General features: G+C 46.5%; 1 protein-coding gene and 1 long non-coding RNA gene across 6 annotated transcripts; one reads left to right on the forward strand and one right to left on the reverse strand.

Moving 5' to 3' along the window:
• Positions 1-660: 660 nt before the first annotated feature.
• Positions 661-23,663, reverse strand: LOC118256484 (uncharacterized). 4 transcript variants are annotated; one of them, XR_004781241.1, is made up of 5 exons: positions 23,530-23,663; positions 21,023-21,137; positions 15,150-15,273; positions 3,137-3,184; positions 661-2,034 (listed from the first exon to the last, which is right to left on the reverse strand). It is a non-coding gene; the product is annotated as an uncharacterized LOC118256484 (long non-coding RNA). The 4 variants fall into 4 exon arrangements; XR_007708136.1 differs by having other exon boundaries at positions 15,150-15,330; XR_007708137.1 differs by lacking the exons at positions 661-2,034; positions 3,137-3,184 and adding exons at positions 13,675-14,290; positions 14,383-14,482 and having other exon boundaries at positions 15,150-15,330.
• Positions 23,531-27,352, forward strand: SIX2 (SIX homeobox 2). Of its 2 annotated transcripts, XM_050710048.1 has the most exons (3): positions 23,536-23,587; positions 23,672-24,090; positions 26,270-27,352. In XM_050710048.1, the coding sequence occupies exons 1-3, from the start codon at positions 23,537-23,539 to the stop codon at positions 26,571-26,573; spliced, it is 774 nt and encodes a 257-aa protein (XP_050566005.1). In that variant the 5' UTR covers position 23,536; the 3' UTR covers positions 26,574-27,352. The 2 variants fall into 2 exon arrangements, with proteins under 2 accessions (XP_035414635.1, XP_050566005.1); XM_035558742.1 differs by having other exon boundaries at positions 23,531-24,090.
• Positions 27,353-27,391: the final 39 nt, after the last annotated feature.

The following is a 27,391-nucleotide window of genomic DNA, read 5'->3' on the forward strand; positions in this document are numbered from 1 at the left end:
CCTGAGCACTGAGCTGCTGGATAGGAAAAGGCACTTTTCTTCTTCTGTATTGCTTGAGAAGGGCCCATCTTGGTCACTGGGATTCCTTTTAGAGCTGTGAACCTTGCAGAGAGGAAGGCACACCTCTGTGGCCTTGAATAAAGCATCTAATTCCTGTAGAAGCCTGGTTTAGACATACTTCTAGTTCAGACATGGCTACTTTAGCCATTGTTTAATCCCCCTAGAAGGCTTAGAGGATTCTTTTCCAACCAGGGAGATGGTTCAAGTGCATCTTGCCTTAGGTGACAGTTTTGCCTTGAGATTTCTGTATGAATGTTATAGAAATTTCTTCAGTTTAACTTAACAGATATGATTGTTTCTAATACTGCACAAGAAGAGATCACACACAAAAATAGAAGAGCTGAAAAAAGTGCATTTTAATATACTGGCTTTAAAAAAAAAGAAAAAAAAAAAACACTGTAAATCCACCTAAAAGCAATTCACAGTAGTAATGCAAGTTCATTGTTTTCCAACTATTTGGAGATTGAATTGGGCTTTTGGCAACCTGATAACTTGAGCAAACAACTCTAAACTAGTCTTAGCTTCCCCCCCTTCTTTAAATAAAGCTCAACTTGTAATATGGAATGTGAATTGTTTTGACTGTTAAACCATTCCAAACTCAAAACCCACTCATCATAAATGTGTTGAAAGAAGAATATATTTCAATAGTGCGGCAGACCCTTTGAGTACAGTAGAGCAGCAGTCTTCAATCAACTAGACTTTCTCTCCAGAAACAGAAAATGAAAGCATAAGTGCCATATACGTTTTTAAATGATTTATCTAAACTCAAACTAACTTTTTTTCTGACTGATTATAACTGCATATATGACTGGCTATGGATAACAGGGTGGAGTGGGTTTTTTTTTTTCTTTTCTTTTCAAAATGATATATAACAAAGTTCCATGCAGAGACCTTCTATTTACACATCTGTTCAGCACCTGCCCATAATTTCTTAGTTTTTATTATTGGGCTTGTCACCATATTAATGTAGCTGTACGTTCAAATTGATTGTAATTGCAAATTTCCTGAAAAAGCTTGGTTTCTGCAAGTATTTAATTAAACTGATATCCTAAATTAAAAATAATTATGTAACTGTACTCCACTACAATAACACATGCATGCTTCTCTGTACAATGAAAATGGTATTTCACATAATTCATAAAATATGTGGATTAATATTGCACAATTAAAGGTCAATTTCCACTAGAAAAGGAGGAATAATTAACTTCAATATTTAGAAACCTGACATATTTCAATTAAGCAAGCAATTTGTCACAAACTTCATAAATCAAGTTATCAAGGAACAAGTTAATAATGGTTATAATAAATAGAGGTGGTGAAAAATCAGCCTATTCCTTCCTGTGGCATAATTTTGCTTGAGTAAATGGTTTATATAGAAAGCCTTCCACTGCTAGGTCACGAGGTCATACCTAGCATAGCTCAGTAACTACTGCCACTTATTTCCAGGAGGCCTGTAAAACAGTTGGTAGCCTCTGCTGAGCAGTTCTCTCTGGTACACAAATAAACCCCATGGCTCTGCCCTCAAAGCCTCTTTGGCAGGACAGGAACTGGCCCCAGACCAAGGACCTGCCTGCCCCATCCCCACATGTAGTGAGAAGCTGGAGCAGACACTGAGCTCGCCTTTCCCAGTGGGTCTGATCCTGGCAGTACGCTCACAGACCTCGATGACCTCCAGACTGCACTTTTTGCATCACTAAGTGACCTCTGAGGTAGAGCTTTGGCAAAGCAAAGATACCTGTTACAAATGAATATCTCCTCATGGGAGAACAGAGAATATTTTGAAAGGAAAATTTCATGTTTGTTGTTGAAAACACGTGCAAGACTTCTACAGTGCTTCACCTGAGGGACAGTCAAGTACCGTCAGTGTGAGTTTCTGGAGCAATAGAAAAAAACGTGCTCCCCAGAAGTCCAAAACTCTCTGCTTTTTCTCAGTCCTTCTTCAGAGCCATGTGAGGCTGTGGAGGCTGGTATTGCCTGGGAGGGAAAAGAAAGATAGGTGAACTGACAGAAAAATTGTCAGGTTTTGGTCAGATGCCTGCTGGCTTCCTTTCAATAGACTCATCAAATTCACAGCTTTTCTACAGAACATTTAGTTTCCATGAGCGAGCCTTTTCTGTTGGAAAATTTCCAAAATGTTTGACCTGACACTGCTCATGCTTATCTTTAAGTAAACTGCAGAATCTGTTTTTCACAATGGCTGAGTTAATCCATTCAGAAATGCTAATGCCAATGAATATATATCTACTGATCAGCAAAGTTATGATCGGGATTTTGAACTCTCATAATTCAAAGAAAATATGAAACAGGTTTTTGATTTCATCCTCCATGGGTATAAGATGTGAGTATGAAATATTGCTCCAAGCTCTGCTCCAAACCATTCAAAGTCCAGTGTTTGCTCTTAGGATTTGGTTTGAACTCTTATCTACAATTTTTTCAGTATTAACTATGTTTGGATTTTTTGCATGAGATTGGGGGATATAGCAAATAGGTAATCATGTTCCCTCTGCAATACATATCTGAAACCTCAGCTCTAATCTCAGTCCCAGTTTCTGAGGATGCTACTGATATTGCAATTAGCAGAGAAACATATTTACTTGCTATTTAAATGATCTCCGTTAAATCTCAGTGGAAATGGCTATGGAACTTTCAATTTTCTGTCATTGCTTGCCTCAATTCCTTGTGTACATCCATAGCAAAGTTTCACTGTAATTGAAAGACATCCATATATAATAACAAGTTCATACATAAAGTTCCCAGGTGCATATCTAGAGCATCAATGATGGGAATGTAAAATTAGAGTGAGGGATGGGAAAAGTGAGAAGAAAATTGGCTTTCCAACACAGAGTATCATCTTCTTTTCCCTCCTTCACTGGCACTCATCAGCATTTCTCCACATGCAACATCAAACTGAAAAGAAGCCAAAAATAATATGCATTGTGTTGCAGTAGCCTGTGTTCCTCAACTCTGTTATGTTCATAACACAAGTAAAAGTTTGCACTTTTAGTTTGGAATCCTAATTCTAAAACAAGATCCTAAGGTCCCCCGGAATATCTTGTCTTCAGCTTGCCTTACTTACCTTTCTGAAAATGCACCATTCATTTCTCCTTGGTCAAATCCGACACTGCTGGGGGAAAAAATAAAATGGTGTAATTTACTTTTCAAGCAAAACTATTTTCTAGTAAATGTGTTCAAAGTATTTTCTTAAGAAATAGCCAATTTGAATTAGAAACTGGCATTTTCTTTGTTTGTCTGGGAGATGCATCTTAAATTCTAGTGTCCTGAAACAAAATGAAATGGGAATTATTACATATTCAGGGATGATATTTGTTCTGGCATTCTTTGCTGTCCGCATGTTCACATCGGGATAATTTTTCCTATTTCTGCATTGCCATATACTTGGCAGGTAAGGAAATATAAATAGTAGCATAGTTAATCAATCCAATCCTATTGGAGAGGAACTGAAGGGAGACCTTTGTTGTTGTGTAAATCTAGCTGTGACAGAAAACCCTGTGCCTCTCTTTGCCAATAAGAATTGGTTGGAAATTGAGTGAATTGGGAAATAATAGCTATAAATATGCTTATGAATTACTGGCTTGGTCCCACAAAGCATTTTCATTAACATCCAAACTTAGAAAGTGATTGAAGTTCAGGCACAAACTTAAAATGAAGCATATGATTAAATGCATATTCTCTTTGGGAGGCATTAATAAAAGTCTGCTTTTTCAATATAGTGCCTGTTACACTGCCAGGGGAGCTTATGCTCAGAACCAAGGGGACAGAGGGCTTTCTGTAAGGCAAGAGATTTACTTCACCTTTATCTGCAGTAAAGATCATGGAGATATAAGATGGCTGCCTTCTGCAGATGGAAATAATGGATCTGCCTCTTATCTACCATTCCAAGTTCATGCAATTGAGGACTATAGATCATTTCTCTTACTGCTTTTTCCCTCCACTCAGTGCTGCCAGAAAAGTGTGATAACTCTTTGTAACCTATACTTCAGGCAGCTATCAGATCAACAACACTGATTGGGTGATTACACGTACTGGAAAGTAATTTGATGTCTTGCAGAATGTATATCTCCGCGTCTCTTGGAAGTAAATATTTGTGTGTAGAAGTGATCTTCAAGCATACCCTGACTATACCTATGGATCAGTTTCTCTTTCTCATGATCGCACATCATTTGGCTCCCATTCAAGGAGTTTTGAGTGGTGGGGATGTAAGTTTGCATTTCTGTATGGTAAACTTCTCTAAGGTCTACCTAAGAGGTGCGGGATGATCCTGAAAGGATTCAGAAAGCTCTCAACATCTGAGGCAAGAGCTTAGAGTACTTCTGTAGTATGAAAAACAAACAAACAAAAATCTCCCAAAGGGGATATCATCACCATATAGTGTCCAGTACAGCAAGTTTTGTCCCACTGTCCAAGCCAGCTCTGCAACCCCAGCCACATTTCTTTTTACTCTGAGCCTCTTCTTCTGTTCTTATGGCACTGAGAATCTGACTCCACCACTATTTTCTACGTGGCACTATGAAATATATTAAGAGCCAAGGGGAAACCAAGGGGTAACTGTTGCTGTTTAATAAGTGTTGTCAGTGTTCAAAAGACGTTTGGATAATGCCCTTAATAACATGCTTTAACTTTTGCTTAGGCCTGAAGTTTGCCAGGCAGTTGGACTCAATGAGATCAGATCCTTTCTAACTGAACTAGTCTATGCTATGCCACACCACATCAAGCCATGCCACGTGATGCCATGCGATGCCACACCATTCTATTCTATTCCATTCTATTCTATTCTATTCTATTCTATTCTATTCTATTCTATTCTATTCTATTCTATTCTATTCTATTCTACTCTATTCTATTCTATACCTGTTTTATTAATTTAAGATCTTGTCAGCATGTTACATATTTCATGAGTGTTTGAGTGTGTGTGTGTGTCTGCATGTGTTGGATGGAAAATACAATAGTTTAGACATGGAGTGTGGGAGGATGTGGGACTTTGTATCTCTGTGACATCTTGACCAGTCTTGGCAAGCAGTTTTTGCCATTTCTATACTTTAAATGTACTTGAAATACAGTGAGAACTTAGTTAAAAATAATGGAGTAATAAAATGTTGGGGGAAAGTAGGGCTGCATAAAAATAAAAATGCTAACACTAGAAAATATTAGATCTCCATGAGCATTCTTAGATTGCATTTTTTTCAAATGAACAAATCAAAATATTGCTCTGGGACTTGAAAAAGTCTTCAGAGTGTAATACATTAAAAAGACTATGACTATGTAATAAACTAACAAATTTTACTTGACTTTCACCTCTGCAGTGCTGGAATCAGTAGCCAATACATAATCCATCTTTTCCCCATTCATCTCTTACCCCAAAAGTCTCAGAAACAGGAACCATCTGGCCCATTTTCAGAAGTGAAGGTGGAGCAGAGGTTCTGAGCACTTCAGTACCCTGAAACAGTCCTTCCCACAGCTGTCGCACTACCTGTGTTCATGCATTTTATTTAGTGAGGCATAGGCAGCAGGAGCTCAGAAGGCTTTTTCCCTGAGGCTGTGGGATGTATCATGCTCTGAGATGAATCTGCTTAAAACATGATTGTGCAACATAGCTCTAGTTGTGTTTTAATTCCACTCTGAGTCATGACACTGTTAAGGAAAAAAAAATCTAAGCAGTTTTAAAAAATTAGGCTTCAAATTCTGCTATTCATTCATCATAAATATATCATTATTCAATAGAGTCACTATTGGACAAGGTAAGTTGGAGTGCCTTAATCATGTTTTTCTATGACTTAACTTGTGTCTTTTTTTTTTTTTTGCAGTGTTTGTTTTGAGGATAATTGCAACCCCTTGGCACATTTGTACCCCTGAGTTATTGATACATATTCTTAAGCCAGAGGAGCAGAGTTTAGCTCAGGAAATACTTAGTGAGACTGCTTGTCAGAGAGGATTTTAAGCAAAAAGCTCAGAGCAATTTTGTTGCTTCATACAAGTTTAAAATCTTTACAGAAATAGATGTTTAATTAATGAAATCCACAGAACCCATGGCCAAGTGAGCAATAAGCTGTCAGTAAATTATCCCTAGCAGATGGAAGGAAAAAAATCCTGCTGTTATTGGAAGGGTGCTGAAGAGCATGTAAGAAGTGAGTATTTGCTTTTCCAATATACCTCTAGAGTCCAGATTAACAATTAGTCAAATTCCATGTTCTTACTCTCTCAAATGGTCTGGGGTGCCTGGCTAACAATGTGGCTGCAAGAAACAGTAACTAATGTTTTAGATTCATCTTGGGAAGCCTGAATTTCCTGTATACTGTTACACAGAATAAGGTGCCTAAACACCTTTAAAAATATTGTATTACAGGACAGGCATATATTTTGCTAAGGAAGTTCATTGCCATCATGTACTTCCGTATGCTATAGGTGTAACCCAGATCATGGGTGGGTGGTGGAGTTACACCACTACCCTTGCTGGGGCTCTGCTGTTCCTCGTACTCCACCACAAAAAGACAGACTTTTTCTCTTCATGACAGACTGAGAATGGGGTTGTAAAGAGTGTAGCACAACTTTTGCTTTCTGCCTGTAAGCTTCAGCTATTGGTTGCAACAAAAATGTAAAACAGTCTTATTTTGCATGATTAAATGAAGATCGATGCTAGATCAAGTTATTTGTTGAAAGTCTGTGATTTCACATAACTAACTATAGTTTTGAAGCTAACAGTATTGTGCCCATAAATTACTTAGAAACACTTCTGTGTTAACATGGAGCAGCCTTTGAAAAGCTACATGCTGAATACCCATTAGCTACATTTATGAACTTTGACACCATCATTTGCCAAATGATATTAATCTTCTAAGTCACCACAGCATATACAAATATTGGAATAGTTTGGGGTTTTTTATTTCTTAATCCTGAGAGATTTCAGGGATCATTCAAGGCATTGGTGAGAGTTTTTGAAGACGAATCATGTGCAAATATAAGGACAGACAGATAGACAGCTACTCCATGTCTGGTGCCAGCAAAAGTTCCCTCTCACATCCCAACCATCATGTTACAGACTTAAACCCTTCAAACCCTACTGGTAAGAAAGGTCCATGGTCACTTTGGGCCTCTGGCAGACTGGGAACCTGGAGCACTCCCTTCAATAGGTGCAGAATCAGTCCCTAGGCCTGCTGCTGACAAATCTGGATGCTATTTTAACAGACACCTGATGTTTCTTGAGACAAAATCCACCTAGACGACAAGGTTCACTGACCACCAGTTCTTTCAAATTACGTTTGCATGTATCTCCGCATGAGAAAGACTCGCAACCTAAAAACTGGCCTAAAGCAGTTAGGCTGTTGGAAAGATTGGATCTAAATATCCAGTATCCAGTTTTGATTATTGTTAGTCTAGAGTGACACAAGCTTGTGCAGCTTATGAAGAATAAAAGGGTCCTACAGTGTTAACTATCTCCAGAACCCCAGCAAAAAGGATCTTTGCTACTGTTGTCTTTCTGTACAAGCTTTATTCCTAACATGGTTTGCACTGCAGTTCGCAAGCTTTGCTAGCACTTTGAAACATCATTTGTATGAGAAATGCCAGACCTGGCAATGTGGTGATATAATACACTAATAAAGCAAATTCTGTGCAATATTCAATAGGAAAAAATTCTTATTTTATGAAGAATTTTTATTTAATATATTTTTCTTAAAAGCAAAGAAACTATATCACCCATAATAAATCACTGTTGGCACTCTTTAATGACTTTGTTAACCATTTCCACCCTCTCTGTTTCTAAATTATGGAAACAAATTTTGGAGTGTGGTTTGAGGCAGTTGAATGCTCCAGCATTCTGCTGTGAATCCAGAGAATTTTCTTAAACCTCTTGCACTATTTCCAAGAAAGTTAGAAACACTTTCGTGGCAATGGAATACAAGAGGCTGTCTTTTTCTATAAAATACACACATACACACACATTTTCCTTCCTGATTTTCTTTGCATGTGTCAAAGTTAGGCAGGAATTCTATAGCACTTAGTAGTTGCTGATGTAGAAATGACTGCCAAATGAATGGTTTATACTGGAATATCTCATTATTTATATAAGTATGCTACAGTATGGACATTTAATTTAGTTCTCATTCCAAACCCATGACAAGTCACTTTGACACCTTTAAGAAACATTTCACATATGGTAAGATGCAGCATTCAAAATTGTAAAAGGAAAAAAATATATATGACTCAAATTAAAGCAGAGTTTTTTAAACAATCAAAGGAAATACTTCGATTTTGAACTTATGCATCTCAGCCATTTACTCTTTTTAATAATTTTAATGGTGAATGATTATTTCTGGGAAACAAGGATGGCACAGTAGGCTTGGGTGCTGGCTCTTTTCACTCTCAGAAGACCTAGGGCAAAATTTTGCATACTTTAATGGAAATGGTGGATTTTTTTTATATCAAAAGTGAAAGCCTTCAAAGGAAGTTCTGATACATTGTGGGGCTGCTGCAGAGCTGAACATGAGGGAATCGAGGCACCAAGCCAAGGTACTGAGACAGCCAGGTAGGGATTTGGTACTGCACCTGCACTCCTATACCTGTCTCTTACCATCTTGTAGTCTTTCACTTCATGAATAAAATTGTCCTGTTTTATCCCCCACTCCATGAAAATATACCATTTTAACTAAAATACATCTCTGCCATAAAACATTTGAATTAAATCAAACTACTTGTGTAATGGAGCTGACTGGAAAGTAGCACCAAAGCTTGATTTACAGTGTAGGCTAGGTGTGGAAGTGTTTGGTTTCAAAGCTGACAGTTTATACAGAGCACTTTCTGTACAACGTGTGTGTTTGAGCCGTAAAGCCTGGCTTTGGGGAGGCAACTGTCTGGGTACTACCAAGCTTTGGGGTGCAACAGAAGCACTTAATGATTTGTTGTGCTCCTTAACTATGGCTTTGCAACAAAGCAATAATGTCTTGCTACTCAGACAGCAGCAAACAGGCATGCACATGTGGGGAAAGACCCTATTTACAGCTAAATGCTTCTTCCAACACACTGTGCCTTGGGGGATTCTCACAAGAATCAGTAAGAGCCTTTCAGCACTTGCTACCAAGATGACAATGCACAGAGGTGCCTGAGTTGTGTAGTTCTTGCCTGAGCCTGCAGTGGCCTGGTCTTGTTGTGTAGGATGGAGGTGGGCTCCAGGATTCACTGGGTTTTGGACATATGTATAAATGCATACACAGAAAAATACAGATATCATAAAGTTACCAAAGATAAAGTGAAATTATTTTCTGTCTAGAAATAACTGTATATAACAAAAAAGTGTTTGATAAAAAGACACTAAGAAATTGCCACTAAGACAAAGACTTAAAAGACATGGAATACAAGTGGCTTAGGGATTTTTTGCTTGTTTGTTTTGTCTGCCTTTTTCAAAAAAATATCTTTGAAAAACTCTTTTGAAGAACAAGGGCTTTTAGCCAACACAAATATCAACATTATTCAGTGTTACCAAAATAAAGATGAAATGCTGTCAGTTATATGTTCTGATTTTTTTTTAATCCCTGTTCTTCTTTTCTCTACTCCTTTGGATCTGCCCTAACTCCTGTGTGCCCCCACTCTCCAACCTGCTGCTCACCCCTCCATTATAACCACGAGTTGCTCCCTTGACCCTAAGTGTGAGAATCAAGATTATGTTCCAAGAGCATCTCGGAGGAAAGAGGGGAAAACAATAGCTGGACAGTTTTCCTACCTTTGTGCATGCATGTGTGTTGTCCTAGAATATATCCTGTGTCCTTTCAAGGGCTGTGCACCCCCTCCTCATGCCAACCCTTTGGAGAAGCAGCCACCAGCCCCCTGCAGCGCATTGGGCGGCTTTGCAGCACAGTGAACTACAGGAGTACACAAGTGAACTCCAAGACAGCCAGTGGGGTTGCCCAGCTCAGGGCCCCAAATATTAAAGTCATCTAGAATCTGTAAGAAGAGGAGCTGTGCTTTTTCCAAGGAGGCTTATGTGTGTCCTGAGCCAGCTAGTTTGTTACAAAACTGATATTTTAATGGAGTCTGCGAATGTTTGTGCTAAATGGAAAATGAAAGGGGACTACCCCACATTTAAAGAAACAAAACACGAGTGAGTCAGTCTTTAAATCTTTCACCAGATAATTTCTCTCTCCTAATGTGCTCTTTCTATCCACTAATTTGACAGTGTGTTCTTTTAAATGTAGGTACCTGATCGATGTCCCTGTATAAGTTCATCTGGCTGATGAAACAAAACAGCAATACCTAACGACAATGTTTGGCACGGGTACAAAAACAATCAGTCTCTACCATTTATCTTGAGATTGCATGCAAAGTGCTCTGAAATAAAAACACACTACATCTCTTCTATTTTTTGATGTTGAAAGATTTAAAAACTGTAATCCACATTAAGCTTCTACATTTCACCAGCCAAGTCTGACTGAAAAGTGTGTGCTTTTAGACGGTAACGACACTATTCGTTGTTGCTTCTAACTCTGCAACTGTGTATTTTTTTTCTGCTCTTCCTTACGGAATTCCTGAAAGTGATTTGCCAAATCATATGTGACATTTAATTCATATAACATTCTTTTTCTCCTGTTTCTTAAGTGAAGCTATTAAGTTAAAACTTGAAATGGAATCTCATGTGTTCACCTTGAATGATGAAGAATAAACCACAAAACAGAGATCTGAGCAAAGTTATAAATGGGCATTTGAGAAATGCTTGGGTTATTCTTAATGTTTCTAAATCAGGCACAATGTTTCCAGTATTTACAACTAAATCTATGTGCTGTATTTAGAGAGCACTTAACAGGTAATGATACATGTTTTAAGTATTTAGTTAATCACAAACAATTATATATTTATGTCTTCAAACTTTGTTCCCATCAGTTCCACTGAATATCCATTGAAAAATAAACTGAATATCCACTGAAAACCAGCAGTGATTTCCATGCCCAGCAGAATCCTACTGGGCAAGGTTTTGAACTGACTTTTACTAAAACCACCTTCAGAATACAGCATCAGTTGATACATTGCCCTGGTTGTTCTATTTGCAACATAAAGGTTTCTAGTAGTTACTAGGCAGGTTGCTTAATCTCTAGAACCCACTTCTTCCCACCAAGCACATTATCTACCCAAGCCTATCTGCCATAGTCCCTTTTCCTACTGCCCAGCCAAAAGGAAAAAATGCAGTGAACTTTATCTTTTCCATACATTTTTAGAATCAGTCAGGGGCAGAGGAGAGGTAAATAAATCCATATGCTTGTTTTTAGATTTATTTCAGCAGAGGACCTAATGGTGTGAAGGAGTGTCTCACGCTGAACAGTTTTCTCTTCGCTCTGGTACACTGGAGAGAACAACATTGCAGTCCCAAGTAAATATATTAAGGAATATAGAGACACTGAGCTAGACACATAGTCGACTTTCTTCATGTGCTGAATCACCCTTGTCAGGAACTTCTTTAGAGACCTAATATGGCAATCTGTCATTCACAGAAAGGAGCACGTGGAGTGTAAAATGCTGTTACTGGAATTTATCAAGAGCAGCTTCCATAATCTGTTACACTGTAAAAATGTTCACATTTTAGCATGCCAAGGGAGCTCTAGCACTGATACCTTCAACAAATAGGAAGCACATGGTATATTAAGCTTGTTTCCTCTCGAGTCCACGGTTTAGTTTTAGAGAATACATATGAAGAGAAAATCCAGGCATCAGCTGCCCAGGTTAAAACGGCAAGGCCTTTTCTTGTGTGACTGAAGGGGGGAGTCACATAAAGCAAATGGACTTGTCAGCTTTCCTTTGCTCCTTTTTGTTTCTGAGGTTGAACCGCAGTCAGAAAATACCCAGAAAGTAATGTGATCAGTCAGTGATCATCTGTGCATGAAAAATACACCGTGTTGGAGTGAAGCAAGCAAAGGGGGATTTCATGAGCAAGGTTGTAAGGCCTTTCTCTAATAAGAATCCAGTTCAGATGATCATATTGCTTTGGTCTATCACCCAAACTCATCTGAGCCCTCAGTGAAGGTATTGTAGAAAATCCAATCTGCATTTACATACCTTTCTACCAAACCTTTCAATAAAACAGTTGACAATTAATATATATATATACACTTTACACACAGATAAAGAACATATTATGTATTAACAGACACCTTCCTCCAGTACCTGTTTGCTGGCTCCAATTGCTCAGTAGCTCCACAACAACAGAATGTGTTTTGTCAACTCTATTGCATGTTTCATTGTTTGTTAAAGAAATATGTCTGATGCAACCGTATTCAGAACTCTTACTTTAGCAAAAATCCCATTAATTTAATGAGAAGATGCAAAGACTAGGCCTTATTTATAAAAAGATTAAGTAAAGTCCATATATATGCGTTTGTGCATATGTATATTTAACGTATATATGCATACAACATACATAGGCACACACAAAGAAATTTTTCCTTTTCTTTCCCCTGGCTGATAAATTACATGGAAGTTTTGTAAGGAATGCAGGCTGGAATTCCTGCAAGTATTAACCCTCGGTTTCAGCTCTGAATTTGCTCTGATATCTTCCGTTGTTCCCTTATTTTAAAATAGTTCCTCCTAATTTACTGAGGATATTAGGTGTATCAAGCTGAACAAGACAAGAGTCTACTCACATGTATGTATTTTCTCACTTAAAAAAGAAAACACATACCTGTGTTTGCATTTCTTCCTATATCTGTTATGAATCTAAGCATTTTAGCACAGAAAATATTGGATAGTCTCACTCAAAAAGTTTCACCCAGCATGCAACTTACTACTCATTATTATTGTTAAATTGCATGGTTTTATTTTATAGTTTATTATTAAAAGATAGGATTACTCAAGTGCTAACTTCTAATAGAAGTTTGGACAGACAGGGAGGCCAAGGAAACAAGGTCATGTGGTTATTTTGGTTTGTTGTACATGAAATAAGATGGTTCTTCTGATTATTACAGAAATCCACATCCTCCCTTTTGTACACTAATGAAAACTTTTTAGAAGAAAATATTGAGAGATCTGTACATAATACAGATTTCATAAAACTATAAATTCTTGGCACACTAGTTAGACATATTTAACTTATGTGTGCCTAATCTGCATTTTTACTGGATTTCTCTATCCAAGAGTTCTGTTAGCTATAGATTACTTCCACGCAGAAACACATGCATCTGGATGTTAGCATCTGTGCAAGATTTGATCAGTTGCATATTTGCCTGTGAATTTTCAGATGGGGGAAAAAAATCCTATTTCTTGAGGACTATATAAGGAAATAGTTGAAGTCTTAACATGACATCATATTATTCAGCAGCAGAGTATCAACCTGCATCACCACACAGTACACAGTAACCAGTTGTTTATTTAACATATGGCAGGAAAAGTGCCTGCTTCATCAAACTCTACATATAATGATCATCTAAACATTGCTGCTTCTATAGTGCCTTGGAAAAGTTCCCTTTCTGCTCAAAATGATTGAGTGAGGATCACATTGTGGGTCTCCAGAGATCAAAATAAGACTTCTCAAAAGAAGAAGAACAATGTACATCTGCTTTATTGTTGAAGGTTGCATAATATCGACCATATCTCAACAGCTTTTGGAGTCCTGAAAGACTAGCCCAAAGGAAATACACACCAGGAACAAGATCTTGCATTTCTTTGATGCTTTCAGATTACTCTAAGAGACATAGCCAGACAGATAAATGTTCATCATCTTGTCCCCAAGGAATAGAAACATTTTTAAAGAGTCATAATTAATAATAAAGTGACTCATCTTCCTAAGATGCCTGCCTGACATTGAAGACCAAAGTGACTTTGCATTGTTCTGTAACAGTTCCTCCTCATGAAAATATTACTCTTGCAATATTGCCAAGATTTGTGCCATCCTAAATGGTCAGTCAGTGTGCCAGATGCCTAACTGGAAGATGCCCAAGGGAAGTTCTTCAACACGACTGGAAGATTTCAAACTTTTTCTCTTGTAAGCCCCCTTCTACTAGTTCTTTCATGCCAAAACCCCTTTTTCCCCCCTACTCTTTCAAGTTCTTCAGAATCCCAGTCCAGAGCTCACAGATCTGTTGTGGTGCTTTCCATCAACTTTTGTACACTTGGGATATTTCCCCTTTTACTGTTTACGCAAATACAAATTGCACGATTAATGACGGTAAATACAAAGCATCTTTAACAAGATGGAAATGGGGTCCATCGATGGTCTCAGATTTCTTTGAGAGGTAGATTACTGAATCAACATAAAGGCTTTGGTCAGTTGAGTTTGAAACCCCTAGACAAATTTCTCGAGAATGTGAAACAAAGTACAAGCTCTCTAATTACCTGAAAATAATTATAGTGCTTTACATTTATATTGCACACTTCTGTCTTGGAGTTGGCCATGGCTTATTGATCCAATAGAGATGTGCAGATCCTTTTTCAGCTAGAGGAAAAAAAACATGACTATTGCCTTTAAAAATTAATCTGTGAAAATAAAAATGCTCCTGGCTCCTCCCTCCCTGTTTGTAGCTCCTGGCCACAGAGGATTTTGGGGTGACCACAGGCACACTCTTTCTCCTTGAACTGTCCCTAGCTGAAACTTTCGCCCATGATGTAGCTTCCTCGTACTTTCTGCAGCTGTAGAGAAAAGAGATGTTTTATGGACTGAATTCATCCTCTCCCATCCCTCCAGGAGTCTCTCACTCAGCTGAAGACTTCATCCCATTTAAGGCCAGAGACCACTGCAGCCAGCCTGGGCTGGCCTCCAGCAGTCCCAGGATCATTTGTGGTATCTACAGCCTCCTCTGGGATGTCACTGGGACTGTGTTTGCTTCTTTTGTTTTGCAGTCTGTTTATTCTTTTTGCTCTGACCCATTACACTAACAGTCCCATTTCTGCTCTCTCTAGTCAAATGGCTCAAAGAGCAGTTCGATGAGTTAGGAGAACCGTCTTCAGGCACAGCCCTCTCCTTACTGAATTCATACTGCTTGTTCACCTCTGCCAGCCAGAAGTCTGGCATCCAATTTGGCACGGAGCACTTTTCCTTCCCTTATGTACATTAAACATGCTTATTACACTCTAGCTTCCACATCATAACTCAAGTAACTCACCCAATTATACCTCTTTACTTTCTTCTCTTCTTGGAAGCCGAAGCTCACTTCTTTACGATGACTATAAGGCCCAGATCCCAGACTTCTTCCATGCATGCCAAATGCTGCTGCCAACCTTCTTCCACTTGAAAATAAACATGAACATAACACCCTCATCCAAAAGTGTATTTGTTTCAGAATGCTGATCAGAGAGAAAAAAATAAATAAATAAAATAAAAAAGAGGAAAGAAAAATCCTTTTAGTCTGTAAAATTCTTCCTGGGCTTTGTCCAGTTTATCTCATGCTCTATTCCTTTCTTCCACCAGATCTCTTATGTGACTGAAACCAACAGGACCTCATAATTAAGGAAATGTTTATCAAGTTAAATTACTATGATGTGGTTATTCTACTGTTTAGAATTTTTTTAAAATGACAATCTCAGTTTTTCCCTGAAGTAAAATTAAACAAATCTTAATTAAAACAGTTAGACATATATAAATACACATAAACATACACATATATGTATATATATATACACACACTGTAACAAATATTTTTCTGATTGTTTTCTGGCTGTAGAAGGTAGCAGATATACCAAAATTAAGAGGTAGTTATACAAGAATCCCATGCTTTGCAACTCTCTGTCACTCAGTGAAATCTTTAGCCCTACATTAAATATCTGGTCTTCCTCTGCAACTTATGGAGAGAATGAAACTACTGGAAATGACTTAAGCACTGATTAAACTCTGTTAGAAGAATGAAAAAATAAGGAGTTTTAAGAAGGTGGGACTCAAAAAGTCCCTTCTTGCAAAGATGGTTAAAATGTATCCCTTTTGTTAAGTGAAACATGGCTAGGAACAATTCTTTGGCTGTCAGACTAGGTCACTTGGTATTTGAATTCCAAGTAGTGCCTCTGTGGTTCAAAAAATATATATTATTTCCTGTGGGTTTTTAGTTCTGAGTATTAGAGATAATATAAATGGTGCAATGTAAATTGTTCAAGTGATATTTTAATAGCATGAAGAACTGTTAGAGTGTGGACTGAGGTCATGGAGGAGTACTTGGGACTGCAAAGATTCCTGGGATGGTGTTGGAGGACTGGAATAGCATGGGATAGAGGGAGCCAAACCAGGTACAATCTAGTTCAGACAGCAGCTTGGGAACAATCAGTGATGGGCACGACACCCCCAGCCACTGCTGTAGAGAGATCACAGCCAAAGCTGTGTCTGGGAGCATGCTGACAGTCAAATGTGACACTCAAGCACATGCCCCTCTGTGCAGTATGCAGTGGTGGTGTCCACTGCTGCTGGTATCTGCTTCCAGGGGAGAGGTGGAACCATCACACACCGGACCATGCACAAACGACTAGGCTGTTGAAGAAAATAGAAAAGCGTATAGCAGCCGAGTAGAAGATTATTTCTTAACCAGCAAGTTATAGAGCCTTAGCCTTTCCTGCTTTAGTAGCTTAACTGCCTGAAAACAATTCAGCATTCACTGGACTGGCCTTTTCTGCACGTTAAATAATCAACCAAGTCAATATAAGACTAGTCTTAAAGTCTCTGTTTAGAACAAAGATAAAACTGATGACAAAAAAAAAAAAAAACTATAAAAAGATGGAATGAAATAGGACACCAGGTCTGTTTAAATTACAGAATATTTCTGGGAATTAAAAGGTCCACGGTGCACTTGAACTCGTTCAAGAACCCATGAAATAAAGGGAAGAAGACAATAAAGGGCAGAGACAGAATTAATCCAAGAAAGAGGAGGCTTAATCAATCCAGGAGGAAAATATAGAACATTTTCACAAGTTCAGAAGCAGCAAATTTTCCACTGGAAAGTGGATCGGCTTTAAAATGCTGTTAAATTATCTAATCTGTCTAACTTCCCACAAAGCTTTTCCTTGTAGTTTTGATCTGTGTACAAAGCTTCTGAGAGAACTGCAAAACATGACAAACAAACTAAATTGCAGTTCCTAATTTCTGTAAATAATGCATGTTCTTACTCCTTAAAAAATTTTGGGGAGTTAAAACAAATTGAACACATGACCTTTTATGAAGTTTTTCCCTTGCACATAATAATTCTTCTGGTTTTAACTGATAGAGTCTTGTTTGGTTTTATTTATTCACAACGGCAAATTATAGAAATTATTTAAAGTGGGAAAGAAATCCCCAGCGAAAACAGATTTCAGGTAAGTCAGTTAGTGTTCTTTGACACTAATATATCTATGGGCATTACTTGCTATCAGTATCTTACATTTCAGCTTGTCCCAGTGCTGCAGTATCTGACCGGTAGGTGTGTTTATGGGCACACTGCTCAGTAGACTACGGAAGAACTCACGCAAGGTCTTCCTGCGGTGAAAATAAAATCCCACAGGTCCATAAAAACTGCTAGCTCCCCGATCCTTGCCGAGGATACCTGTGTCGGAGGGCAACTGTAAGATGGGAGTGGGGGATGCTCTAGGGACTGCTTGTCTCGCTTTTGCCGTGCGAGAGGTGTGGGAGAGGGTGGGACCCCCTGGGACCTCCTGGGACCGCTGTGCTCGATGGGGGGGACACCAGCCCGTGGTGGGGCAGGGCAGGAGGAGAAGACCACGGAGGATTTCTGGCCGTGGCCACGACGTGCGTGAGCCACCTGGGGGACGGCGCGGGGGCGGTTTTAGGCTCCTGCTGCCGGTCGTCCGGAAGCCGGCGGGACAGCAAGGACGAAGCCCTGCTTCCTCTCGGCAGCGCTGGGAGCTGAGCCTTAGAGCCCTCTAGTGAGATTTCTCGGAGCGGATCTCCCCCTCCGGCCCTCCGGGGCCGGCCTCGACGCCGCCCGGGTTCGGGGGGCCGGTTTGCCTCGGATAGGGGAGCCCAAAATCCCACTGGCATGGCAGGAGGCGGCTCGGGGTCTGTTTCCCTCGGGGCGACGCCCTCCCGGCGCCCCGACCCCCGCCCAGAAGTGCCCCGACCCTCCCCAAGCCCCAGGGGTCCCCCAGCCCGAGGGCGGGGGTCGCACGGCCACCAAGCAGGGGACAGGCCGTGAAGATGTCAGCTGCTTGGGGAGGGAGGGGAGAAGGAGAGGAAGGGAGGCCTGTTCCTAAAAATACTCCCCGGTTACATCCCCATGAGCCAGGGATGGAGATGGTAACAAAAATGCCTTGAATCAGTAGGAGCAGCGAACAATCTTCGTGCTTTTCCTCATCATCTTGGAATAATCAGTGGAATTAACTGAGGTCGAGGAAACAGGCTCTTGGGTTAGTTGCGGGAGGCTGTGAGAATAGGGGGCAGCCATTAAAAGAAACCTGATCGCTATTCATCAACTCGGAAGAGGGGAAAGGAGGAGGAAAAAAAAAAAAAAGACCTTCGTGGCTCGAGCTCATACCAACCTGGTCTATCTCTGATCAAGAAGATCCCTGGAAACAAGAAGTTTACAAATATTGTCAAATTGATGCTTGTAGTGTGATTTAAATTGTCAATCCTGCAGAAGCCCACCAGAACTTTGGACGCAGTGCCCTGCATTTCTGGCTAGTTATTGCCAATCCCCTAAGGCGGAAAGCTCCCTCTCCTTATTTTAACCATATGTGCCTTTTGTTGTTGTTGTTGTCTTGTCTGTAAAGCTCTCCGCTCAGTCCCCCCGTGCCGCGGAGCATCCGAGGCGCTGCCCGCGGCCGGCAGCGGGGCGGGGGCTGGCTGGGCTCCGGCCGCCCCCCGACGGGTGTCCCACCGCCGCGGGACCGGAGCCTGGCTGTGGGGTGGGGGGAGAACCCCAAATTAATGTTGGTGCTGGGGGTGAGGGTGAAGGAAGCTAAACCCTGAGCCCCGCGCCCGAGATCGAGAAGGGGTAATGCGAAGGTAGCGGGCCGGCGGGGGGGGCGGCTGGAGGGTTTGTGGGGAGCACGGGAGGCTGCAGAGCCTTGAGAGGGGGGCACGGAGCCGCAAGGTCCCCCGAGACCCCCTCGGACAGCCCTCCAAAGCCGTCCATCTCCCTGAAAAATGCGCAGCCGCTGCTCGGGACCCCCCGCCCGGGCACCCCGGCGCCCCCGCCCCGCCCGGCCCCTCTCTTAGCATAATCGAGTTACCCGCTACATAGCTGGCATCCTCGGCGGCTCCGCCCGAGGAACAGCGCGCAGCTCGCTGCAAAAAGCTTCCAGTTACTCCTCTCGCCCCAAATCACGGAACAACAAGCTATTGTTGTTTGTCTTAATTTCGTTATTCGCGGTGATCCCGGTCATGTTTTCATTTTCGGTCGGGGCAGGATCTCGGGCTCTCTACGTGCCATCTGCGATGGGCTAGAGCCCGTTTTGTTTTGAAACAAAACGCTGAATTCAATACACGCGGGAATAAAGCGCACGGGGGTGTGGAGGGGGGCTGCAAACTGCCGCCGTGGGGCCCGAAACGTGTGCGATGGGGTGCCCGGGAAGGGAGGGGGTGAAAGAGGAGGGGGAACGGACACCACACGCAGGCCTGGGATCCTGGCAAGGGTCTTTACGATTTATAAAAAAGATAGCAGGAAGAGCAGGTCAACTGCTGGAGGGTTTCGTCCACTTCAAAGTCGCCTGGTTTTAAAGGGAAGGCATATTGTGTTCGCCCCCCCCCTTCCCCCCCCCCCCAAAAAAAAAAAAAAAAAGGAAAAAATGAAAAAAGGAAATAAACGAAAACTTGGAGTTGTTTGTCGCTTGCTCTCCCTACAGTCCCTGCCGCGGTAGTGGGCACGTGTGGGCAAGAGGTGGGGATTGTAGGGTTTGTCATTTGCTCGCTACCAGCGCCGAGAAAAGCGTCTCACCGACAGCCTCCGTCTCCCTCCCTCCGTCCCCACGCAGGGAGCTGAGGCCGACGGCAGGAGCGTGAGTGTCCTGCGTGTCGTGGGGGCTTGCCATCGCCACAGCCACCGCTCTGCCTCCTCCCTCCCCCGCTGCCCCCCAAGCACAGCCGGAGGCGTTTATGCCTGTGTAAAAGGGATAAGCTGCGGGGCATGGGAGGGGGGCACAGGGGCCGCAGTCGGGGGGACGCGGAGAAGGCTGCAGGCAGGAGGCTGGGAGGCTCAGTTGCTGTGTCACGGAAGCGGTGCGGGCCCGCAGCCTCCCGTGCAGGCTGCTGTCTCGAAGGAGACGGTGGAGGCACCGCCGAGAGGGAGATTCTCAGATAACCGCAGCGTTGTCCTGGCACTCGTTTAAGGACACAAGGCAGTAACGTGCAATGAAAAGTTCCCACGAAGCGACACGCTCAGCCCCCCCTTCCCTCAGAAACTCCTCGCCCTGGTTAATAACGGGAGCGTTACGAGAGAAAAAACTTTTTTTATTTTCTTCCTATTTCACAGCCATTTGCGGTGACGCTGCCGGTCCCGCACGTTGCCTGGTCCTCGGCAGTGACTTCCCGGAGGGGCCAGACCTCTGCTGAGGGTGCCCTGGGGACAGTCACACCGCTTCCCCGGCCGGGACCGGGATGAACCCGGGGCTCCTGCGCCGGGCACGGCGGGGCCGGGCGCCAGCAGCGCCGGGCGCAAGTTTGGGGCAGCCCAGAAAAACCTTTGGCTGCGGCTGCACGAAGACACCCCGCAAAATGTTCCCGTCGGACCGGGGGCAAACGTTACCGGGCGATTGCCTCTTGCTCTGAAATACAACTGCAGTGAACGAGCTCTTTTGCACGTGCCAGAAAAGCTCCTCGCCTGATCGTTTGATTCCCCCGCAACTTGACTCGCCCCGTGCCGGGGCTCCGCAGCCAGTATCTGCTCCCTCTTATAGCACTAATAGGAAGACTTTTCTTGCCCCAAAGTTAAAAGCAGTTACAGAGCATTGGGATCCAGCTGCCCCTAATTTGCAGTCGCTCCGGGAAGCGGCGACACACGCCGCCCGGCCAACGCCGCCCGAAGCGAAAGCGTCTGCGGAGGGGTTTGCGTGTAGGGTCCGTACTCACATTTTAGGGAGCTAAGAAGAGACTTTCTCAGAGCTCCGTCCACGCAACAGGTTTTGACATCTCCTTTCCGGCTAGGGCGAACAGCTGCTCCCATTCAGCCTCCGCCGCTGTGGTTCTGAGATGGAAGGAGAGGAAGCGGAGTCAGGTAGATCCCCGATAAACGTGCAGCGACAGAGCGCGGTAGCACGGAGGCGGGAGGGGAGCCCAGACCTCAGCAGCTCTTTTGTCTTTTGCCACGGCCCCGGCCGCCGAGGGGAGCGGGACGGCGCCGGATTCTGCCTTCCGAAAGGCGCCCGGAGTGAGCGCAGAGGTCGGGGATGGGAGAGGGGATCCGTGCTTCCCGGGGGTGGGAGACGGGATCTGTGCTTCCCTCGCCATGTCTGTTCGGAGGAACACTTTTAAAGCGGATCCTCTCTCCCACCCCGCGGCCGTCCGCTGCGGCCCCAGCTGCGCCCCATCCTCCGCTGCGGCTGAGCGGGAAGCGCGGAGAGTGGGACGCGATCGTTTCCAAACAAGCACGGTTTGAATACCCCAGGAATCGGCCAGCGGCAAGGCGCTGAGCGGCCGAGTGCTAATTCTGCTCGGAGGGGAGGGAGCCTGGAGCACGGGGGCTTTACGGATCCGCCACCGACGTTCCCAAATTCGTTGGAAACGAATGTCCTGCAGAGGAAGCCCCCGCTTTGCTCTGCGCCCCCGGGCGAGCCGAGGCGGTGGTTGCTCGCTTCCCACGGCTTCTGCACGGCTGCGAAGAGGCTCGCACAGGTAGGCGGGCACCGGGCTTCCGAAACGGAGCTCACCCGAAAAACTCCGCACGCAGCCGGTGGGTGCGCACAGGCGCCCCGACGGGCCGGGCTCTGGCCGCGGCGGAGGCGTTGCCCCCCTTCGGCCCCGGCTCCCTCCCCCGGGGGGCTTCGCCCGCCGCCGCTTGGCCTCGCCAGCCCCCGGCCCGGCCGCTCCGCAGGGCCCGGGGGCTCCGGAGGGTCGGGCTGCGGGCGGGGAGCCGTGGCCGGGGCTTCCGAGGCCTCACCGAGCCCCGGAGGCGCAGGGGAGCAGCTGGCGGGCTGTCAGAAAGGTGGGAGCGTACGACGGCAGAGCCGTGCTGGTGGGGCTGCAAATGGCGTCGGAAGAGCTTGCTGGCGGTTGTGTTATTTCTCCCCCAAAACAGAACATTTCGGGCCGTGAAATCAGCATCCGAGGGGCTCCCCCCGAGCGCCTTCACCTGGGCTCCCCCCGGCGACTGCAGCCGACCCCCGAGGGCGCTTCCCCAGGGGAAGCCGGCTCTCGCTTCGTCCACACCGAGGGGACGGGAAAGAACAGGGGGTGACAAGGGGCCGTGCGGTCACGCCGAGTGTCCCCGACTTTTACGCGTGTCCCCCGGGGCGCAGCACCCGGGCACGGGGCTGGAAGCGGAGCAAAAACCGACGCCGGGGTCCGGCGGGGAGAGGCGAGCGGCAGAGCCAGGCGGGCACGGCTCGGGCCCTACCGGCAGCCGGTCCCCTCTCCGGGCAGGTACGGCGGGCGTGTAACGGGATCCCGGTTGGGAACAGGGTCCCTATTGTACGCGGGAGGCCCCTTCCCCAGAAAGCTCGCCGACAGTTGCTGCTGGGCGCTGGGGAGGGGGCGAGGCAGCGCCTGTAGCAGGGAACTCGCCGCGAGAGCCGGGGCAGGGGGGTTCCCCCCGACGGGACCGGCGGGGCCCCGACGGGGCGGCGGCTCCCCGCTCCCCCGCTGCCGGTGGGTGCCCGCAGCGTCAATCACGGCGACAATTTCTCCCTCGCTAGCTAATATCTCAGCTCGCAGGGCCGCTTCTGAGTGGATCTGAGCAATCTGTCAAGCCAGCCGGGGAGCCACCTCAAAACAGATCGGGTTACCCCTGATTGACAGCGTCACCATGGCAAATAATTTGACTAAAACTATTGTCTTCTCCTGGCAGTCCCCGGGTCAGATAACCGGACCAATCACAGCGCGGATAATCACTTTTCATGCCAGCTTAGAATAATATTATTAAAAAAAGGGGGAGAGAGAGAGAAAGAAAGGGGGGAAAAACTCCGAGAGGGAGAGGAGAGAGGGAGCGGGACTTTACCACTATATTATGTGGGATCTTTCGGCGGAGGGGGGTGGGGGGGAAGCAGGGAGATCCCAAACCGGCGGCCGAGGGGGGTGGGGGTGGGAGAGCCGCGGCCGCTGCGAGCGCTGCAGATAGGAGACAAAAGAGGCACAAAGTTCCTCTCGCAACTCGGACTTACAAAAAGAAGGCGGCCGGGGGAAAACGCCCTCCGCGCTCGGGCTCCCGAGGCTTTCTCCTCGCTCCTCGCCTTTTTTAAGCCGTTGCCTCGCCGGGGCCGGGCGCCGCCGATGGCCGCGGCCCCCCGCGCCCGGCCGTGACCCCCGCCGGGCCCCGCCGGGCGCCGCCGCCCCGGGGCCGGCCCCGCATGCCGGGCGCTGCCCGCCGCCCCGCGCCGCTCCCCTCTATGCGGCCGTAGGGTGCGCGGCGGGGCAGGGCTCACCATGTCGATGCTCCCGACTTTTGGCTTCACCCAAGAGCAAGTGGCCTGCGTCTGCGAGGTGCTCCAGCAAGGCGGCAACATCGAGCGGCTGGGGCGGTTCCTCTGGTCCCTCCCTGCGTGCGAGCACCTCCACAAAAACGAGAGCGTCCTGAAGGCCAAGGCCGTGGTGGCCTTCCACCGGGGCAACTTCCGCGAGCTCTACAAGATCCTGGAGAGCCACCAGTTCTCGGCGCACAACCACCCCAAGCTGCAGCAGCTCTGGCTCAAGGCGCACTACATCGAGGCGGAGAAGCTGCGGGGGCGACCCCTAGGGGCGGTGGGCAAGTACCGGGTGCGCCGCAAGTTCCCGCTGCCCCGCTCCATCTGGGACGGCGAGGAGACCAGCTACTGCTTCAAGGAGAAGAGCCGCAGCGTCCTCCGCGAGTGGTACGCCCACAACCCCTACCCGTCCCCCCGCGAGAAGCGGGAGCTGGCCGAGGCCACCGGCCTCACCACCACCCAGGTCAGCAACTGGTTCAAGAACCGCCGGCAGCGGGACCGAGCGGCCGAGGCCAAGGAAAGGTACGGCTCCCGCCCGCGCCCGCGGGCCTCCGGCCCCGCTGCTCGCCCCCAGCTCCGCGGAGGCCGCCCCGACGGCGCGCCCGGGGCCTCCGGGGTGGAGGAGCCGGGAGACAGACGGGCCAGGGCCGTGGGTGCTCCACGCGTGTCCGGGATCAGCAGAGGGGAAGGAAGCTCCCGGAGAGGCGGCCGAGCCCCTTGACCAGCCGAGGGGCAGCCGGGAGGGCGGCGGGGCCCGTGCCGTCGGGGCGCGTCCTTGCGGGCTGCCCGCTGCCGAAAGGGAGCGGCGGGGCGATGGAATAAGGCGGGGGGAGCACTGCGAAGGGCGCCCACAAAATGTGCGCCCTGCAGCTCGGCCCGCTCACGGGCGGACGGGGAGGGAAGGCAGAGCTCTCTGCCCTTGCTCGTGAAATCTCGCCTCGGCTTCACCACCCAGCGCGGTGCTCACGCATGCATATTTATATATAATATCTCCTCATACCGACCGTGGCTCCGAGACTGTGCTTTTCTCGTTAAATTGAGGGAAGGGGCCGTTAATTGCCGGCAGAAGTTAATGCCCACGTACTCGGGAGGACTTTGCCGTCAGCCGGCCCAGTGTCTTAAAGACGGGCCGAGGAAGCGAAAAGCGTGTCCCAGCTGCGCTGCGCCTCCTTCCCAGATCGCTCGATCTGCTCGTATGGCCTGCGCGGTTAATTAACAGATTATTAGAAATCTCCCGCACCTCCGTGCCACGGAGGACACGGCATTTTGCTTTTCTGCCTATCGAGGTTTGGAAAAGGCGAGCGCCGCGGCCGCGCAGCTGTGCAGCCCGGCAGGTTCGGGCTCCGCACAGATTTGCTCCACGCATTTCCCCAAACGGTGCTAGCGCTTTAATTTTCTTTCAAATCCCCGCAAGTGTTGGTTTTACGAGATGTTAGAGATCCTTTTTATTGCTGATAGCAGGGACTCACCTTCGCATATCCAAAGGAAATGAAGGTTACACTTATTCCATTCTTTTTTTTTTTTTTTTTCCGAGGAATCAAATTTTAAAGGTCTCCAGAGACAAATAAGATTTTTGACATTGAAAAATACACTCAACCTAATATTACACTCCAGGCGTTGGAAAACAGACTGTTCCTGGGATTGCCATTCACCCAAGCAACTTGTTTAAGCAGAGCTTTCTTTTCGATTTTTACTTTCTTTTTATTTTTTTTGCCGCAGTGTGTCTTAAGCCACATCCTGCGGCCCTTACCGAGCAAAAAATGTTGGCGCAATGGCCACCCCTTCCCTTGAGCAAATCCTGCGGAATCGGGCCCTTCTGCCAGACAGCGTGTTCAAGGCTTCCGCAGAAGCTTTTGAATCCACTTAAAACGCCTTCAGTGTTTCAGGCAGGGCTGTGTCTACAGGGCTGCTACGTCTAAAAGCCGAGTTAGCCTTGACGGGATGGTTGCCCCCACTCCATCTTACCCTTCTTATTTAAAAAAAAAAAAAAAAAAAAAAAAAGGATTTTTTTTTTGTTAATTCCATTTTTTGAATGGGCTTGGCAAGCCTCCAGCGATTTCTCGGTGTTTACCCGGGGGTCCCTCCCGGCACACTGTGCCGCCTTGCCCAGCCAGGTAGGTGGCTTGGGCTCGGGGCTCCCCCCGCAGGGAGCGGGGCCTCCCCGGGCTGCGCCCTCCACGCCGGGAACGGCGGCTCGAGTTGGGGAGAGCAGCCAGGGCTCGGGAAATAAGTGAGTTAACTCTGTTTGCTCGCCTTATCTTCCATATCGGGCTATGCTTTGAGCTTGGGGCGAGGGGGTGGAAATGTCTGGTTACTTAAGCGAAAGGCAGGCTGGTGCTGGGCCGCAGCACGGAGCAATCCTGCGCGCTGCCGCCTCGCCTTGGCCTTGCTTCTCTTCAGCTTGGGGAGCAGTTTTCAAGTGTGAAAGCCTTTTTTTTTTTTTAATGCCTTCCTCTTCCCTTCCTCCCCCCCTTCCTTCCTCCCCACGCCGTGTAAACGCTTTGCGATAGACGGAGGCAGAAAATGACGTTTTGGCAAAGTGACACTTTCCACTGGGCTAGTGGGAGACTCTTGTTTACAAGCTCGGTGGCCCTTGGCCCTTTGTGCCAGACGAAGAGGCCCGGGAGTTTTGCAGAGTTTGGGAAGCCGCCGGTCCTGCATCCCCCCGGTGACTTCCCTCCCTCTTTTGTGTTTCCTATAGGGAAAACAACGAGAATTCCAACTCCAACAGCCACAACCCGCTCTCAGCGTCAATGAACGGGAATAAGACAGTTTTGGGGAGCTCAGAGGACGAGAAGACGCCGTCAGGGACCCCGGATCACACCTCCTCCAGCCCCGCGCTGCTGCTCAGTTCCAACCCCGGGCTGCAGCCCCTGCACGGCCTGGGCCACCCCCAGGGCCCCAGCGCCATCCCCGTGCCCAGCGCCGACCCCATGCACCACCACAGCTTGCAGGACTCCATCCTCAACCCCATGTCATCCAACCTGGTCGATCTGGGCTCTTAAAACCGTGTACACGCTCCCTCCTTCGCGCCTCCTTTACTCTTATATATTTTTTTTCCCTTAATCTTACCAGAGACTTTTTGAAAGCAATGACAAACTCCTTAGTGGAAGTGTTGTGTGCCCTTTGGCAGCAGGCTGGCTGCAGGTTTGGAAGGCATTGGACTCGTCTGTGGGCAATAATGGTGTAAAAAGCGTGGAAGGTTGCTTAAAGCTGGTCCCAGATGGGGACGGGCTGTCGGACAGGGCCTGTGGCTTTCATGCCAGGCCGTAACGCGGTGTGGTGGGGCAGCTCTTCCCAGCCTTGATTTCCCAAATCTCTCGGTGGTGTTGCTCGGTCACCCGGCCTGTGGGTGAAGAGGCACATTGTAATTTTTTTTGGGGGGGTGGGGAGGACGGGAGAGCGCAAGGCCGCTGTTTACATGCTTGTTGGGAAGTTTCGCATCGCTCCCGCTATCCTATTGTAGTTATGTATCCGTGGCAGGTGTACGATGTACAATTTCAACTAAGAATACAAAAGCTGTAGTCAAGTTATAGCAGCGACACGCTCTAGGCAGACTCTGTAACTTTCTTGTAGCTGATGCTATGCAGAGAGGCGGCTTCTTCGGCCTTGTCCATGTGGTGCTTTCGCCATTTGCTGTGTGGGAAAGGAAGCAATGGCCCGAGCCCGGCCCCAGCAGAAGTGGGGGGGGGGGGGCAGATGCTGCCCGCGGCATTCACCGGGGGCAGGAGCGGGCTTTGAGAGAAGAGGATCTGCTGCTCGAGTTTAGACTTAAACGACAGTATCAACAGCAAGTCACCCGACCTTAGTTTTGTTTATTGTT

Source organism: Cygnus atratus, chromosome 3 (genome assembly GCF_013377495.2).
Source record: "Cygnus atratus isolate AKBS03 ecotype Queensland, Australia chromosome 3, CAtr_DNAZoo_HiC_assembly, whole genome shotgun sequence".
In the NCBI taxonomy this organism is placed as follows: Eukaryota; Metazoa; Chordata; class Aves; order Anseriformes; family Anatidae; genus Cygnus; species Cygnus atratus.

Excerpts from the sequence above, each read along its gene's own strand:
- SIX2 (XM_035558742.1), top strand. The coding sequence starts at position 23,531 with ATGTCGATGCTCCCGACTTTTGGCTTCACCCAAGAGCAAGTGGCCTGC. Across the intron at positions 24,091-26,269 it reads GCGGCCGAGGCCAAGGAAAG|GGAAAACAACGAGAATTCCA; the intron begins GTACGGCTCCCG and ends TGTTTCCTATAG.